The sequence below is a fragment of the Loxodonta africana genome, chromosome 1, assembly GCF_030014295.1.
Source record: "Loxodonta africana isolate mLoxAfr1 chromosome 1, mLoxAfr1.hap2, whole genome shotgun sequence".
Lineage (NCBI taxonomy): Eukaryota > Metazoa > Chordata > Mammalia > Proboscidea > Elephantidae > Loxodonta > Loxodonta africana.
In genome coordinates, this window is record NC_087342.1 from 10508208 (window position 1) to 10526720 (window position 18513).

An 18513-nucleotide genomic window follows, 5' to 3' on the forward strand; every position below is an offset into this window, starting at 1 on the left:
GACAAGTTAGTTTACAATAACCTTGCACTTTGGTTTACTCACCTGAATAATCACAGTACCAATCTCACTGTACTGTAAGGAATTAATAAAATACTCACGTAAAAGTAATGGTAAGGATTAAATAAAACTATTCATGTGCAAAAGTAGTCCAAAGTATGTGAGACATAGTCTCACCATCCTTGCTTCTGAGGAGCATTCTGGTTGTACTTCTTCCAAAACAGACGTAACGACGGCAACATTCACGTACAAAGCTTAATAGATTGCATAGCATGTATTAATGGTTTGATAGGTATTCACTGTATCAACTACTAATCCAAACAAACACTGAATGTGTGGGCATCCAGGAGATAATCATAATGAGTCTTTGTCATGAAAAAATTTGGAATGTCCTAGTTTTTGAATAATAAGAGGTCAAGAAATTTAAAACAGTGTATGGATTGAATTGTGTTCCCCCAAAATATGTGTTAAAATCCCAATCCCTAATACCTATAAATATGACCCTGTCTGGAAATAGGGGTTTTCTTTTGTTATATCAATGAGGTCATACCAGAGTAGGGTGAGTCCTAAACCTAATCACTTCTGAGTGAGACAGATGTATCGATAAGCCCCAGGAACCTCAAGGAATGCTGGCACCTACTAGAAACTAGATTAGATAAAAATAAAAAGGAAGACAAGACCCTCCCCTTAGAACCATGCCCTGAATTCAGACTTCTACCCTCATAAACCATGAGAAAAAAAAAATTCTGTTCTTTAAAGCCACCCACTGGGATATTTATATTATGGCAACACTAGATAACTAGGACAAAAAGCAAGATCCTGTGGGTTTTTTTGGAGGGGAGACAGTGGGGGAGGGACCCTCCGGCTGGGAATGTTCTGGGAAATTTCATAAAGGAAGAATTTGACCTGGATCTTTAAATACGCACAGGATTTAGATGGCAGGAAAACAAGGGTGCTAGAAGGGAAGCAGAATAAAAGACCATAAAGAACAACATATTTCACACATAGTGACATAAAAGGTTTGGAAAGCTGAAAATTTGGAGTAAGGCCAAGCTATAGAAGCTACTGAATGTACAACTGAACTGGGCAGGTTTTATTTTCTAAACTATGAGAACCATAGAAGATTTGTGTGTAAGAGGGACAACGTGACCAAGCAGAACTCTGGGAAGATTATTCTAGTGTTTGTATTCAAAAGGGATGGGAAGGGAGAAGACCAGAGGCAGAGGCCTACTGGTGGTTAAGCCAAATAATGACAAGGGACTCACTATAAAAAAACAGTAGTGATAAGAATGGAAAAGGGCTAGGTCAACAAGGTACCAAGAGAAGAAAAAGTCTTTTTCAATTTTTTGCTAATGACTGAATATAAAGGATGAAAGAGAAGAACAGCTTCAATGACAGGGTCAATGATAAAGCCATTAGAAAGAAAAGGCAAATCCAAAGGTCTACAAGCCAACAGGAAAATTTGAGGAAACAACAGAACATTCAGTGGGCATTAGGCAACATGAGACTAGTACTTGGGACAGAGGTGAGAAATGGAGACAAAACCTTAGAATTAAAAAAAAATTATAACTTTATAATGCTAGAGATGAACACGAGATTGTGTACTATTTCAGGGCAGTGATCATCTCTTATTAATTTTTATATCCTTTACATTTAGCACAGTCCCCAGCACACGGGAGGCTCTCAAAATGATGGAAGGATGAGAGGAGCGGAGAAGGGAATACATGGATGGGACCTTAGAGATAAGAAAACCAAAGTAAGCCCTGGATTGTGTCCAAGACTGCACGGCTTGGTAATGGCAAAGCCTGATGACAGCCCAGGTCTCCTGACTCTCTCCCCTATACCACCAAAGAGGTGACATCTAAACTTCCGTGCACAGAACCTCCTAAGGGGTCGATGTAAGTGACAAGAACTGAACCTTGTGAACCGCTGGTTTTTAGGGGCAGAACGAAAGGAAATAAAAGAAGATAGCAAAGAAACACGACAGTTATGGAGGGAAAAAGAGGTATTACATCACAAATTCAAAGGAAATTTCTCTGGAAAGGCAGGCACAGTCCTTGTATCAAATACATACATGCTACCAGCAGTGTTTTCCTGTTCCCCTACACCAGTGGGGCATAAGGAAGGAAGAGTTCCCTTTTTTAAAGTATAAATTAAGAAATTTTAATCTACATTTCACAGTATTACACACAACACATATCTATCGCAAAAGCAGTGGTTTCAAAATAGCACTGCAGTTTTTACTAAATCTTACAAAATACACTGGCCATTTTTACAAAGTCACTATAGTAGCTGAGTTAACAGAAATTTGTACAGCAAATGAAATGCAAAGCAAAACGAAGCAACTGGAAAGATAATCACTTACTTGTATTAAGATAGCAACAAAGTACATGAAATCACGGAGGTCTTACCTTAAATCTTTTGTCCTGCAATACTTTCTTGATGGCAACCAGTTCTCCTGAATCACAAAGTTTGGCTTGATATACCACACCAAACGACCCATTTCCAATCACTTTAGTGTCTGTATAGCTGACTTCCTGCGGCCTGTCTGGACCCTGCCCAGGAGTTGCCACCACTGTGGTCACCTTACTGCCATCCTTGTCTCCTAAAGGAAGTAAAGGATTAAAAAACAAACAAAAAATTAGAACTGTAAATAATTAATATACAAAGTGAACTATACTCTTTATTAAATTATTTTTAAATACTCATCTTAGTTCATCACATGTAACTGTTTCAATTACAAATTTTTTTTTTTTACTACTATCAATGCAGTCATGCTACAGACCCATTAACAACTTGTGTTATGCTGATGATACAAACCTCCTGTGCTCAAAGTGAAGAGGACTTCAAGCCCCTACTGATGGAGATGAAAGACCACAGCCTTCAGTATGGATTACACCTCAACATAAAGAAAACAAAAATACTCACAACTGGACATATGAGTAACATCATGATAAATGGAGAAAAGACTGAAGTCAAGGATTTCATTTTACTTAGATCCACAATCAACAGCCACGGAAGCAGCAGTCAAAAAATCAAAAGACAGACTGCATTGGGCAAATCGGCTGCAAAAGATCTCTTTAAAGTGTTGAAAAGCAAAGATGTCAACCTTGAAAACTAAGGTGCACTTGACCCAAGCCATGGTGTTGTCAACTGCCTTATATGCATGTGAAAGCTGGACAATGAGTAAGGAAGGCAGAAGTAGAACTGATACCTCTGGACTGTGGTGCTGGTGAAGCATATTGAATATACCATGGACTGCCAAAAGAACAAACAATTCCGTCTTGGAAGAAGTACAACCAGAATGCTCCTTAGAAGCCAGGATGGCAAAACTGCGTCTCACATACTTTGGACATGTTATCGGGAAGGATCTGTCCCTGAAGAAGGACATCATGCTTGGTAAAGCAAAGGGGCCAGGGAAAAAGAGGAAAAGCCTCAATGAGATGAACTGAGATAGTGGCTACAACAATGGGCTTAAGCGTAACGACTGTGAGGATGGTGCAGGACCGGAAGTGTTTTGTTGTACATGGGGTCGCTATGAGTCGGATGGCACCTAACACTGACCCATCATCATGCTTAGCAGTTTATACATAAGACTTCATTTAATGAAAACAACACAATGAAGTAGGTACTACTGTTCCCGTATTAAAGCTAAAAGGAAGCACATTAAATTTTCCTAAGGTCACCCAGAGAATGGTGAACCCACTCGAGTTTGAATCCTTATCTGTCCAACTCTAAAGGCTCTAATTCTTTCCTGAACGCCTCCTTATTTTACTTGTAAATAAAATACATGCAACTGAAAATGTCTAAACTGCCAACTCTATTGAGACCATTCTGCCCTTAGGAAGGTAAGGGTTTGAATTTTTGCTTCTCCACATCATTTCTTTTTGACAAAATAATGGAATACCTCTCAGAAAAAGATCAAATGAGGAAAAGGAACAAGAGAAAGAATATTAATTTGGGGGTAAGAGATGTAAAACTTAAAAGAAAGATCAAATTCATTTTAAATTGAGCCTCAGTCACAAGTAGCTTACTGGCTCCAGGGTCTCGGCTCATTCATGGCCACTTCTTACCTGTTCTGCCTTCCCTCACTCCCAGTAACAATTCAAAGATTTTACTCTCTTCAATCCAAGCTCAAGAGTCACCTCCTAAGCTGGCTACGCATAGTCCACAATCATCTTGTTTTCTGAAGTCTTAACTTATTCTAAACTGTACTACACCACCTAGCACCTGATTTTAAAGAGCTTTAAATGGTTCTTTCAGTGATCTGAGAACATTTTCCAGAGACTACAATCATTTTGAAACAGCAATGATGACTCTGCTTCTCTTTCCTAACAAATTTAAAACTGTATGATTCTCAGTATAAGAAGTCCTTAGCTCACTGACTGAACTGTACTTTTTTCTCTGCTGCCCACCTATTATGTCAATTTTATTCTTAAAATACTAGCTGATTTCGTACTAACCTAATGAAGAAAAGGGTGGCAGAATAATATATTTCACTCTAGACATCAAGTCGAGGAAGTACTCATTTGTACCTCACACATAGAAAAATAAAAAATATAGCAATCTAATTTTCCAATAGTTTGAATGTATCTCCCCTACCAAATGTAAATTGCTAGAATGAATGAACTAATATTTATACTTATTTAACTTCAAAGAAGTATAAATATAGACCACACCCAACAGGCAGTATCTGAGAAACTGATTTAAAAAACTCTCTTGCTAGCCTTCCTGAGGGATACAAAAGCAATGAGTGATTGCTACATAAGACTGCGAGATGAACTACTCATTGCCGTTGAGTTGATTCTGACTCATAGCAGACCATATAAAACCAAAAAAACCAAACCCACTGCCGTCAAGTCGATTCTGACTCATAGAGACCCTAGAGGACAGAGTAGAACTGTCCCATAGAGTTTCCAAGGAGCGCCTAGTAGATTAAAACTGTTGACCTTTTGCTTAGCAGCCATAGCACTTAATCACTACGCCGTCAGGGTTTCCAGGAGACCATATCGGACAGAGTAAAACTGCCCCACAGGGTTTCCAAGGCTGTAAATCTTTACGGACTGCCATGGGGCAGCTGGTGGGTTCGAACCAACGACCTCTCGCTTAGCAGCCGAGGGCTTTAACCACTGCACCACCAAAGCCAGCCTATATTATATTATATCATGGTGCCAGCTGTCTTGAACATGTATGTCCTCAGTTCCAAGGTAAAACACACAAACAGATACGATTTCATCAGCACAAATCCAACACCACTTGTAGAAATAACTCAAATCTTGTTGCTGTTGTTAGTTGCCCTCAAGTTGACTCCAACTCATGGCTACCTTATGCATAACAGAACAAAGCACTGCCCAGTCCTGTGCCATCTTCATCTTCATGATCCTCGTTATGTCTGACTCCACTGTTGTAGCTATTGTGACGATCCATCTCACTGAGGGTTTCCCTCGTCTTGGTTAGCTCTCTGCTTTATCAAACATGATGTTCTTTTCTAGTGAGCAGTCATTCCTGATGATGTGTCCAAAATAAATGAGTCTAAGTCTCGCCATCTTCACTTCTAAGGAACGATCTGGTTGTGTTTCTTCTAAGACTGATTTGTTCTTTCTTTTGGCAGTGGTGTTAACACCATCATTTTTATTTACAACAGTATTACACACACACCCCAGGACAAGCCAATTGCATGTACAGCAGTTTTCAATACTTTCAAATGCCGCCTTCACATTTCACCTGCCAGTAAAAATAAACCTTAAATATATTTGCTAAAAATCTATATTAATCTAATCTGAGCTCTAAATTATTGTGATTTACCCCCCAAAAACTATCCTTTTTACTTTCAGTTTTGCCCTTGTTAATCTTTTTTTTTTTTTTTTAGTAATTTTTATTGTGCTTTCAGTGAAAGTTTACAAATCAAGTCAGTCTGTCACATATAAGCTTACATACGCCTTACTCCATACTTCCACTTACTCTCCCCCTAATGAGTCAGCCCTCTCCCTCCTTCCAGTCTCTCCTTTCGTGACAATTTTGCCAGTTCCTAACCCTCTCTACCTTCCCATCTCCCCTCCAGACAGGAGACACCAACACAGTCTCAAGTGTCCACCTGATACAAGTAGCTCTGTCCTCATCAGCATCTCTCTCCAACCCATTGCCCAGTCCCTTCCACGTCTGATGAGTTGTCTTCGGGAATGGTTCCTGTCCTGGGCCAGCAGAAGGTTTGGGGACCATGACCGCCGGGATTCCTCTAGTCTCAGTCAGACCATTAAGTCTGGTCTTTTTATGAGAATTTGGGGTCTGCATCCCACTGATTTCCTGCTCCCTCAGGGGTTCTCTGTTGTCCTCCCTGTCACGGCAGTCATCGGTTGTGGCCGGGCACCATCTAGTTCTTCTGGTCTCAGGATGAGCCCATGTTAATCTTAACTACACCTTTTTAGGCTGACTATAAACCCTGGATCCCAGGTAGCTCAGTGGTTAAGAGCTCAGCTGGTAACCAAAAGGTCAGCAGTTTGACTTTACCAGCTGTTCCATGGAAACCCCATGGGGCAGTTCTACTCTGTCCTACAGGGTCCGTAAGAGTTGGAATCAACTCAAAGGCAATGTGTTTTTTTGCTGTTGTTGTTTTAATAAATCCTACCATAAGTTATCTTCTTCATTTGTAAAATAAACCTATCTCTACCTGTGTCTTAGGGCTCTTGAAGACAGAATTACAGTCTTTGAAACTTAAATTCTAAAGGAAGAGACCCAAAAAGGTTAGACCCAGAAAGATTAAAATCCAAGGTTGTCTAAAAGAAAATAAAGAGCAGAACTGATTTCAAACAGTTTGCCTCTTCCCTAGACCATTCAAGTCAAACCATATCACAAAAAAAAAATGATTTAAAAAACTCTGAACTAATAATTCCATTGAACAATGTGCCCGTAAAATCTCACAAGTCTAAGTCACAAAGAAAACCACTGTTATTTTTAAATTGGGGTAAATAAACAGATTTTAAGAATGGCTGCTCTACTCCACAATGTCAATTAGAAACAAACTGTCTAGGGTACAACCAAAAATTATGCTTTCTATTATATGGTCAAATTTCAATGAAGGGAACAGGAGAGATGGCTTTGTAATTGTTCCAATAAGAGAATTAAAGCAATATAACCATTTCTAATGACTTTCCCTACTTGTCTCCTCAGATTGCACTTCTCAAAAAAACACAAAAATTCACACTTCAAGAAAAATGATTTCAGGGATTCGAAAGCCAGCTATGAAAGATATCCACTACAATCCTGAAATTTCCATATCCTCCCCCAACTACTAAACCTGGGAAAAAGGATCTCAGCCTCATAGTTCGCGAACTGGAAAAAAAGCACAAATGAGGTAATTCCGTTAAAACATTAAAAGCAGAGTAGATAGATAAACATGCTATACCTATGAAAGACACTCTGGAGGCCTCTAAATTTTAAACTGAGATTGGATGTAGACAAGGACATCCTTTTATCCCCTTGTACATTTAGAAAAAAAAGACTTAATATCTTAGTAGAAATTAAAGGATTTGCTCCATTCTCTCTCTAGTAGTAAGAGCAACTGCTTAGAACTATAAGGGGCTAGATTCCTTACTAACATGAAACTTGCAGACATACTAGGAACAACAGCTCTCAGGCTTTCAGCCTCAAGAATCCTTTTATTCAGAAATCTAAACTCTTCAGACTGCTCTCCATCGGAGAGCTGAAAAAGCAGAGCTCTAAAGAATGGCAGGATAATACCAGGAATGACTTGGCATCAAGAGTGCTACAGGGCACTTAGCAGCTAGTACGCCAAGGAAAAGCACGTCGTCATTCGGCACTGCTACCCCCTGACTTAGCAATAAAATAACAGCCGTATAAAAGTCCAGTTTACAAAGTACTTCCCCATTCACTGCTTCCCCTAATCTAATACTTGCAATTAATGGAGGAGTCTATTATTATTTCCACTCTGCAAAGGTACAGGAAAGGAAGGCTAAAGCTTTAAGTGGCAGAACTCTATTCCTTGCTTCATGCTGCCTCTACTGTATTTTACAACTTTGCTACTACTGCTAAAGACTAACTTCCTATGCTATTTACCCTCCACAAAGCAGATAACGTTTCTGACAATATGAAGAGATCAGCTTCGGGATAACAGGAAATAAGAGAACAAATGAACAATCTTTTTACCGTTTTTAGGCCTCAACTATTCACTTACTAATAGCAAAAAGCTATTTCCAAATATACTTTGGCAATAACAGGTTTTGAAATTATCCCAAAGCAAAACCCTAAGAAAAACAAAAATTTAAAATAATTTAGTCTGTGACATCTGAACAATTTAACATTTGCTACTACAAATTGCGTAACTTTGGGCTGTAGCAATAGAGCAGCATATTAAGTACTGCTTCCAAGAGACCAAAATCCTCACGAAAAGCTAGAAATATATAACAAATCTGCCTCCTAAAAAAAATGTTACCACTTTGCCCAATGCTAAACTTCTCAGACTACATGGTACAGTGCAGTGAGTCTCATACTAACTATACAACACCAGCCATTACAACAACACTGATCTTCAAAAAGCACCCGTCTCTCAGGTGCAGAGCAGAGCAAACAAGAGCAGAGCAGTGGGAGCAGCTCGTCTCCACGCCCCCTCTGGCCAGATGACTTCTGGGACCCTCTGCTGTAATCAGAATCCATTCAAGAAGTATGAATTTCCTGCTACAGTTATAACATAGAAATAAATTCCCTACCCTTTACCACAAATAGGTCAATCTTTAGCACATAAACGACAACAGATGCTTCACAGAGCAATGAAAAGATGATGTACCATAGAACAACCACTTTCTACGGAAGGCTGTTAAATAGAGAATACTATTTTTACAAAAGCCTTAGCAAGTTTAGGCATCTCCCAAAATGATCCATGCAGCCCAGCTTTCAATCTCACAAACAGGTTGGTACCTGTGAGCAACACCTTGTAGTCACACTTTTGAACTTTTCTGAAGTCACTACTCACCTCCAATCAATCCTGAGATGAACAAATGCAACAATATGGCACGATCCACATCCAAAGTGTGGAGTGAACATCCCAAAACCTAAAGGTCACTTCACGCATGTTTGAGTGTTTTGGGGTGTCTAACACTGACATTCTAACTTATATGAATGACAAATGTCAAAGGTCAACATACTTTAGCTATGTAACTTGATGTTTCTTCTTTTTAATTGTACTTTAGGTGAAGATTTACAAAGCAAATTAGTTTCCCACTCCACAGTTTATACACAAATTGTTCTGAGACATTGGCTGCAATCCCTGTAAGGTGTCAGTACTCTCTATGTTACCAGCCTGGGTTCCCCGTTTGCATTCCTCCGGTTTTCCTGCCCCTTACTACCTTTTCAACTTTGCTTTTGGGCAGATGTTGCCCTTCTGGTGTCATATTGATGACTGTTGTAAGGAGCACTTTCCTCACAAGTGTTATCGTTTATCTTATAGGCTTGCGTATAATTTGGCTGCAAGGTGATCTCAGGGAATGGCTTTCGTTCCAAGTTAGAAGGGTATCTAAGGGCCATACTCTTGGGGGTTCCTCTAGTCTCTCTCGGAGCAGTAAATCCGGTCTATGAATCTGAATTTTGTTCTACTTTTTTTTTCCACTCTAACCTGGACCTTCTATTTGTGATCCTGCCCAGAGCAGTCAGTAGTGGTAGCTGGGTACCATCTAGTTCCTTTGGTCTCAGGCTAGTGGGGTTGTGATTCCCATGGTCCATTAGTCCTTTACAGTAATCGTTTCCTTGAGCCTTTGGTTTTCTTCACTCTCCTTTGCTCTGGACAGAAAGAGATGAATAGTTGTATCTTAGGTGGCTGCTCACAAACTTTTAAGACCTCAGACACTACTCACCAAAGTAGGATGCAGAACACTGCCTTTATGAACCATTATATGCCAATTGACTTAGATGTTCCCTAAGACTACAGTCCTTAACCTTCAAGCCCAGTAACTCAGTCTCTCTAGGTGCTTGGTTATGTCTACTATGTTTCCATGACTGTGCCCCCTGTGTGCTCTATTATATATATGAATATACATATTGGACATACAAATATGCATACAGAAATGTCCACAGCCAAACCTATATATGCACTTGGGTGTACCCCCATACACCCTCCCGTATCTACTCAGCATACATATCTACCTACGTATCCACTCATAAATTAGTGTTTGTTGTTACTGTTGTTGCAGGATTGCGGATGTTATAGTATTTACCGTCGTGTACTTTTCAATCTTGTGGGCCTCTCAGTTTCTTCCTTTGCCTTGGTCATGTTGCATTCGCTCCCCCTATACTGTATACTGCTTTTCCCTTCACCAGACTTAGTATGTGTCTACTCTTCAGCAGTTAGTGATTTTTCTCTCCCTCCCACTTCCATCTCTGATAATCATCAAAAAATGTTTTTCTGTGTGAAAACCTTTTGTTGACTATAGTACTGGTGCCATACAATATTTGTGAATTATTTCACTCACCATACTGTCCTCCAGATTCAACCATGCTGTGAGATGTTTCACAGATTCATCATTACTCTTTATGGCTGTGTAGTATGCCATTGAGTATGTACCACATTTTATCTATTCACCTGCTGATGACACTTAGGTTGTTTCCATCTTTTTACTATTGTGAATACTGCTGCAATGAACGTGGGTGTGCATATGTCTATTCGTGTGATGGCTCTTATTTCTCTAGGATATATACCTAGAAGTGGGATTGCTGGATCATATGGTATTTCTATTTCTGGATTTTTAGGAAGCACCATACCATTTTCCACTGTGGTTGTACCATTTTACATTCCCACCAGCAACGTTTAAGAGTTCCAATCTTCTCACAACCTCATCAACATTTGTTCCTTTTTTTTTCTACTTTTTTTATCAGTGCCATTATTGCCAGGGTGAGATGGTTACCTTCATTGTAATTTTGATTTGCATCTCTCTATAGGGTCGCTATGACTCAAAATCCACTTGACGGCAACAGGTTTGGTTTGTTAATGACTATGGCTAACGATCCCAAGTATTTCATCATGAGCTGTTGGTCGCCTGAACATTTTCTTTCGTCAAGTGTCTTTTCATGTTTTTTTTTTTTTTTTTGCCAATTTTTTAATTGGGTTGTCTTTTTTGTTGCTAAAGTGTTGATGTTTTCTATAAATTTTAGAGATTAGGCCCTTACTGGATATGTTATAGCCAAAAATTATTTCCCAATCTGTAAGTTCTCTTTTTACTCTTTTGGTGAAGTCTTTTGAAGAGCACAAGTGTATAATTTTTACGAGATCTCAGTTATCTACTTTATCTTTGGCTATTTGTACACTTTTAGTTATGTCTGGTATTCTATTTACGCCATGTATTAGGGACCCTGGCATTCTCCATATTTTTTCTTCCATCATCTTTATAGTTTTAGGTTTTACATTTAGGTCTTTGATCCCTTTTGAGTTAGTTTTTGTATATGGTATGAGGATATCCAATTCTGCCACCACCATTTGTTAAAGATGCTTTCTCTTCCCCATTTAATGAACTTCAACCTTTTGGCAAATATCAGGTATCTATAGGTGGACGGATTTAATTCTGTGTTCTCAATTCTGTTCGATTGATCTACGTGTCTGTTGTTGTACCAGTACCAGGCTGTTTTGACTACCATGGCTATGTAGTAGGTTCTGAGATCAGGACGTGCGAGGCTGCCTACTTTATTCTTCTTCTTCAAAAATACTCTGCTTATCTAGGGTCTCTTTCCTTTCCATATAAAGTCGGTGATTACTTTTTCCATCTCATTGAAGAACATTTCTGGGATCTGGATCAAGACTGTATCTTATCTGTAGATCACTTTGGATAGTACTGACATTTTCACAATATCAAGTCTTCCCATCCATGAGAATTATATGTTTGTCCATTTCTGTAGGTCTATTTTGGTTTCTTGCAGTCGTATTTTATAGTTTTCTCTGTATAAGTCTTTTAAGTCTCTAGTTAGATTTATTCCTAAGTATTTTATCTTTTTGAGGGCTATCATAAATGATATTGTTTTCCTGACTTCCTCTTTGGAGTTTTTTGTCGGCACAGAAGAATTCAATGGATTTTTGAATGCTGATCTTGTAGCCTGCCACTTCACTAGAACTCTTCTCTTAGTTCCAGTAGTGTTCTTGCAGAGTTTCTGGCATTTTCTATGTAAATGATCATATCATCTGCGAATGCGATAGTTTTATTTCTTCCTTAACAATTTGCATGCCCTTTATTTCCCTTTCTTGCCATACTGCTCTAGCTAGGACTTCCAGTACAATATTAAGAGTGGCGTTCTCAAGGAGAATGTTTTCAGTCTCTCTCCACTGAGAATAATGTTCACTGTTGGTTTTGTGTAGATACCCTTAATTATGTTGAGGATTTTCCCTTCTAGTCCTAATTTGCTGAGAGTTTTTTAAAATCAAAAATGGGTGTTGAACTTTACCAAATGTCTTTTCTACATCAACTGAGATGATCATGTGATTCTTGTTCTTTATTTATGTGGTGGGTTATGGTGAATGACTTTCTAATGTTACATCATCCTTGCACACCTCTTGGTCATGATGTGTTTTTTTTTTTTTTTTGGTTTGTTTTTTCTTAAATATGCTGTTTAATTCTATTGGTTAGAATTTTGTTGAGAATATTTGCACTTATACTCATGAGAGATACTGGTCTGTAATTCTCTTTTTTAGTGGTATCTTTGCCTGGTTTGGGTATCAGAGTCATGCTGGCTTCATAGAATCACAGAGTATTACTTCCTTTTCCATGTTCTGGATGATGTTTCTTTTCCTGAGGAGTCCAGTTCTTAAGGTTCAGAGCTGGGAAAAAACAGTAACTGAGACACTTCCACTGAGAGGCTTTTAGAGAATGTTAATGGGGCATACACAATGGGAATCCCTTTGCGGCACAGTTAAGCGCCTGACTGCTAACTGAAAGGTCAGTGGTTCAAACCCACCCAGAGATGCCTCAAAAGAAAGGCCTGCCAATTTTCTGAAAGGTCAGGTCCTTGAAAACACTATGCCATGCAGTTCTACTCTGCAACACACAGTGTCGGTGTGAGCCAGAATCGACCTGATCGCAACTGGTTTGGCTTTTTCACTAATGCAAATCAAGCAAAGTCACCCTATAATTCAAGAAATATTCCAGTAACCTCGCCGTGGGGAACTGAGTCAGTAACGACTGCCTCTATAAAATCCTCCTGTAGCTCAAGAATAATGTTTCCATGTAGAAATAACAGAAAGTTACAAGTCTGCAACAAAAGCCCAAGAGAAACTAGCACAGTCATCCAGGACTACATTGAGATACAAAGCATTTTCAGCACGTATTCCACTTAACAATAATATCTGTAGGAAAAACAGCACCACTTATCACAAAGAGAAATAACAATCAGCTATGTTTTAAGGACTTTTAATAGCAAAAAGGTAAACACTCTACTGAAAAAAACAATTACATAAATTACTCAAAAAAAAAAAGCACCTTATTTTCAAGCATAATTAAGATCGTCAGAAGGGCAATTAGACTAGAAAAAGAAATAAAAGGCACCCAAATTGGTAAGGAAGAAGTAAAAGTATCTCTATTTGCAGATGACATGATCTTATACACAGAAAACCCCAAAGAATCCACAAGAAAACTACTGGAACTAACAGAAGATTTTAGCACAGGAGATAAACATACAAAAATCAGTTGGATTCTTCTACACCAACAAAGAGAACTTCGAAGAGGAGATCACCAAATCAATACCATTTACAACAGCCCCCAAGAAGATAAAACACTTAGAAATAAACCTAACCAGGGATGTAAAAGACCTATACAAAGAAAGCTACCAGACACTACTGCAAGAAAGGAAAGGGGACCTACATAAGTGGGAAAACATACCTTGCTCATGGATAGGAAGACTTGATATTGTGAAAATGTCGATCTCACCCAAAGCAATCTACAGATACAATGCAATCCCAATCCAAATTCCAATGGCATTTTTTAATGAGATGGAAAAACAAATCAACAACTTCATATGAAAAAGGTAGAGGCCCCAGAGAAGTAAACCATTACTGAAGAAGAACAACAAAGTGGGAGGCCTCGCACTACTTGATTTTGGAACCTATTATACCACCACAGTAGTCAAAACAGCCTGGCACTGGTACAACAACAGATACATAGACCAATGGAACAGAATTGAGAATCCAGACATAAACTCAGCCACCTATGAGCAAATGATACTGGACAAAGGCCCAAAGTCCACTAAACGGGGAAAAGACAGTCTCTTTAACAAATGATGCTGGCATAACTGGATACCCATCTACAAAAAAAAAAAACCTCACATCATGCACAAAAAACTAACTCAAAATGTATCAAGGGCCTAAATATTAAATCTAAAATGATAAAGATCATGGAAGAAATGGTAGGGACAATGCTAGGAGCCCTAATACATGGCATAAACAGAATACAAAACATTACTAACAATGCACAAACACAGAAGAGAAACTAGATAACTGGGAGCTCCTAAAAATCAAACACTTATACTCATCAAGAGTTCACCGAAAGAGTGAAATGAAAACCAACAGACTGGGGAAAAAAATTTTGCTATGACATATCCGATCAGGGTCTAATCTCTAAAATCTATAAGATACTGTAAAACCTCGAGAACGAAAAGACAAATAAAATAACCCAATAAAAAATGGGCAAAGGATATGAACAGGCACTTCACCAAAGCAGACATTCGGGCAGCTAACAGATGCATGAGGAAATGCTCGCAACCATTCGCCATTAGAGAAATGCAAATCAAAACTACAATGAGATACCATCTCATCCCAACAAGGCTAGCATTAATCCAAAAAACACAAAACGATAAATGTTGGTGAGGTTGTGGAGAGACTGTAATGCTCGTGGGAATGTAAAATGGTACAACCACCTTGGAAATCCATTTGGCAAAAAGCTAGAAATAGAAATACCATATGATTCAGCAATCCCACTCCTTGGAACATACCCTAGAGAAAGAAGAGTCGTCACACGAATAGATATATGCACATCCATGTTCACTGCAGCAATGTTCACAATAGCAAAAAGATGGAAACAACCTAGGTGTCAACAATGGATGAATGGATAAACAAATTATGGTATATTCACACAATGGAATACTACACAACGATAAAGAACAACGATCTGAGAAACATCTCATAACACAGATGAGTCTGGAAGGCATTATGCTGAGCGAAATTAGTCATAAAAGGACAAATATTTTATGAGACCACTATTGTAAGAACTCAAGAAAAGGTTTTAAACACAGAAGAAAACATTCTTTGATGCTTACGAGGGTGGGGAGGGAGGGAGAGGGGTACTCACTAACCAGATAGTAGACAAGAATTATCTTAGGTGAAGGGAAGGACAACACACAATATAGGGGAAGTCAGCACAACTGGACCAAACCAAAAGCAAAGAAGTTTCTGGAATACAACCAAACACTTCAAGGGACAGAGTAATAGGGGTGAGGGTCTGGGAACCATAGTTTTAGGGGACATCTAGGTCATGGCATATCAAAGTTTATTAAGAAAATGTTCTGCAACCCACTTTGGTGAGTGCCATCTGGGGTCTTAAAAACTAGCAAGCGGCCATCTAAAATGCATCAGTTGGTCCCAACCCATGTGGAGCAAAGGAGAACGAAGAACACCAAAGACACAGGGAAAATATTAGCCCAAGAGACAGAAGGGGCCACATAAACCAGAGCTCCATCAGCCTGAGACCAGAAGAACTAGATGGTGCCCAGCTACCACCAATGACGGCCCTGACAGGGAACACAACAGAGAGGCCCTGACCGAGCAGGAGAAAAGTGAGGTGCAGAACTCAAATTTCTAGTAAAAAGACCAGACTTCATGGTCTGACTGAGACTGGAGGAACCCCGGAAGACATGGCTCCCGGACTCTTTGTTAACGCGGAACTAAAACCATACCCGAAAGCAACTCTTCAGACAAAGATTAGACTGCACTATAAGACATAAAATGATACTCGAGAAGAGAGTGCTTCTTAGCTCATGTAGATACATGAGACTAAATGGGCAGCTCCTGTCCGGAGGAGAGATGAGAAGGCAGAAAGGGATGGGAGCTGGCTGAATATGTACAGGAAACCTGGGGTGGAAAGGAGGAGTGTGCTGTCCACGTTATAGGGAGAGCAGCTAGGGTCACATAACAATGTGCATATAAATTTTTGTATGAGAAACTAACTTGAGCTGTAAACATTCACTTAAGGCACAATAAAAAAAAAAAAAGCTGAAAGAAAAAAAAAAGATCATCAGAAGGGGAAACACTGGCCACTGTCAATTTTCAGGTTTTTAATCAAATCTCGACCAACTCTTTATCCTAAGCCAACTGGCTAAGGTAACTTCCATTAACGCAAGACATTCTGCCAAAATAAACGATGCTGCTTAGAAATATGAAAACAATGGAAAAGTTAATTAGAAAAGGAAATGAAAAGTAAGGAGCGGATGGCCGAAGAATCAGAGTTTGACCAATTCTAAAATGAGCTTACTCTTGCTATGAAATAGGAGCACTGTCCTATGACGAGGAAGCTCTATCAAGAGGGTTCGACCGCCGGCTCGCGTGCCCTGGACCAAGTGTGAGGAAGCTCTAGCAAGACGGTTCGACCGCCGGCTCGTGTGCCCTGGGCCAAGTGCACGTGTGCAGGAACAGAGGGAAGGGCACCCACGCAGCTGCATCAGTCGAACCAGCTCTACGGCATCAAAAAATTTTCAGAGAAATTTCTATGTAACCTCGATGGATGAAAATTGTTCTAACAGAGCCTCTTCCCTCAGACCCCATTCATCTCTACCTAATACCATCTAAGGGACTGGGAAAAACAAACAGAATTACTAAATCTTCTCTGGGGGCAAAAAGAGTACACAAAAGAAGAGGAAAAAAAAATGGACAAGTCGCACAGGCGATCTTTTTTGGAGATGTTTGTCTGGGTATTACACTTCTAGAACTGGAAAGGAAAATACAAGGTGGTAGAAGCTGGAGAAGACAGAAAAGACTCCAAAGTCCTTGTCAGCCCAACACCACCACGTTTTCAACCACATGAAAATAACATGCCAGTGGGGTGAATAAGCATCAGTTTTGAAGAACTATAAAATTCCCTTTAAAAAAATAAATCAGTCAAGTTTTTATCGTTAGAGGCATAATGGTACAACGGAAAGAATACAGGATGTGAAATTACACCAAGGTTTGAATCACATATTCTACCACTTTAAAAAGAAAGAAAAAAACCATTGCCTTTGAGGCAGTTCTGACTCACAGAGACCCTACGACCCTACGGGACAGAGGAGAAGTGCCCATAGGGTTTCCAAGGCTGTACGTTTTTACAGAAGCCAATTGCCACATCTTTCTCCCACAGGGCAATTGGTGGGTTCGAACCACAGACCTTCCAGTTAGCAATCAAGTGCTTAACCACTGCCACCGTCAAGGCTCCCACTCTACCAGCAAATATCTATAAAATAGAAATAGCTGCTCCTTTAGAGGTCTGCTGTGACGGTTAAACCTGAATACCTTTTTTAAGTGCGTGCCACATAGTAAGCACTCAGTAAGTTACAGCTTCTCGGCTATACTCTTTTACCACGATATACTACATTGCTTATCACAATGTTCTACAAGCCTTAAGAATCTGACCTCCTCACTTGTAGAAGAATTCTCAGGAAAGCCAGACATTACCTGAATCCTTTACATTTCCCTGGTGCTGATGAGCACAGGATTCAGCACAAAGCAGGCAGCTCAGCAAATGTTTGCTGCTGAATTTACATAAGAACCATTCAAGCAGAAGAACTGTTAGGGTTTGGGAACTGACTGCCTGTTATAAATGTGAGTGGTGCTTTTGCTTCTTCCTGCGCTTGCCATAGGTCAGACACAAACCCCTGGTGACACACACATGAAAAGGCCTCTACAAACAGGAAAGCAGAATGAAAGATTTACTGTACACATGGAGTCAACGTCTCTGAGGTCTGAAGTTCCATTTATGACAATGTATATGCAAGTATATTCCTTACATTTGAGTATTTTTTTCACAGTTTGCAAGCACCACTCACAGCAGGCATGAGAATCAACTGGGGAAGTTTATTAATCTAAGATTCTAGAACAACTCCCCCCGCCGCCGAGAAGGACTCAGTACGTCTGCTGTTGGGCCTAGAAAACTGCATTTTTAATAACCATCTCCAAATGATTCTTACACAGATCCAGCTACTACGCCTTGAGAAAGAACAGCCTGTGACACAACGAACGGGAAATCCTAAAGCGTTGGACAAGGTTTGATAATTTGCCTAATGTAACCTTTTCAATAAAGAGCACCCAAAGGATTCAGACCTCTCCATTTACACTATTACATTACTTTGCTTAAAGCCATCCCATAAAGATAGCCCACCACCCATCTACCAGTTTCTCATACTGTGGTAGCTTGCCTCTTGCTATGATGCAGGAAGCCATGTCACTGGTATTTCAAAGACCTTCAAGGTCACTCATGGTGGACAGGGTTTCAACAGAGCTTCCGAACT

At 39.6% G+C, this 18513-nt stretch overlaps 1 protein-coding gene across 3 annotated transcripts in view; it reads right to left on the reverse strand.

Moving 5' to 3' along the window:
* The window catches only part of GSK3B (glycogen synthase kinase 3 beta), a 296701-nt gene that overhangs the window by 202224 nt on the left and 75964 nt on the right, over window positions 1–18513 (reverse strand). For all 3 annotated transcript variants that reach the window (XM_023551754.2, XM_003412978.4, XM_003412977.4), the window contains exon 2: window positions 2409–2602. In XM_023551754.2, the coding sequence (XP_023407522.1) occupies window positions 2409–2602 (194 nt within the window). The remainder of the gene's footprint in view (window positions 1–2408; window positions 2603–18513) is intronic.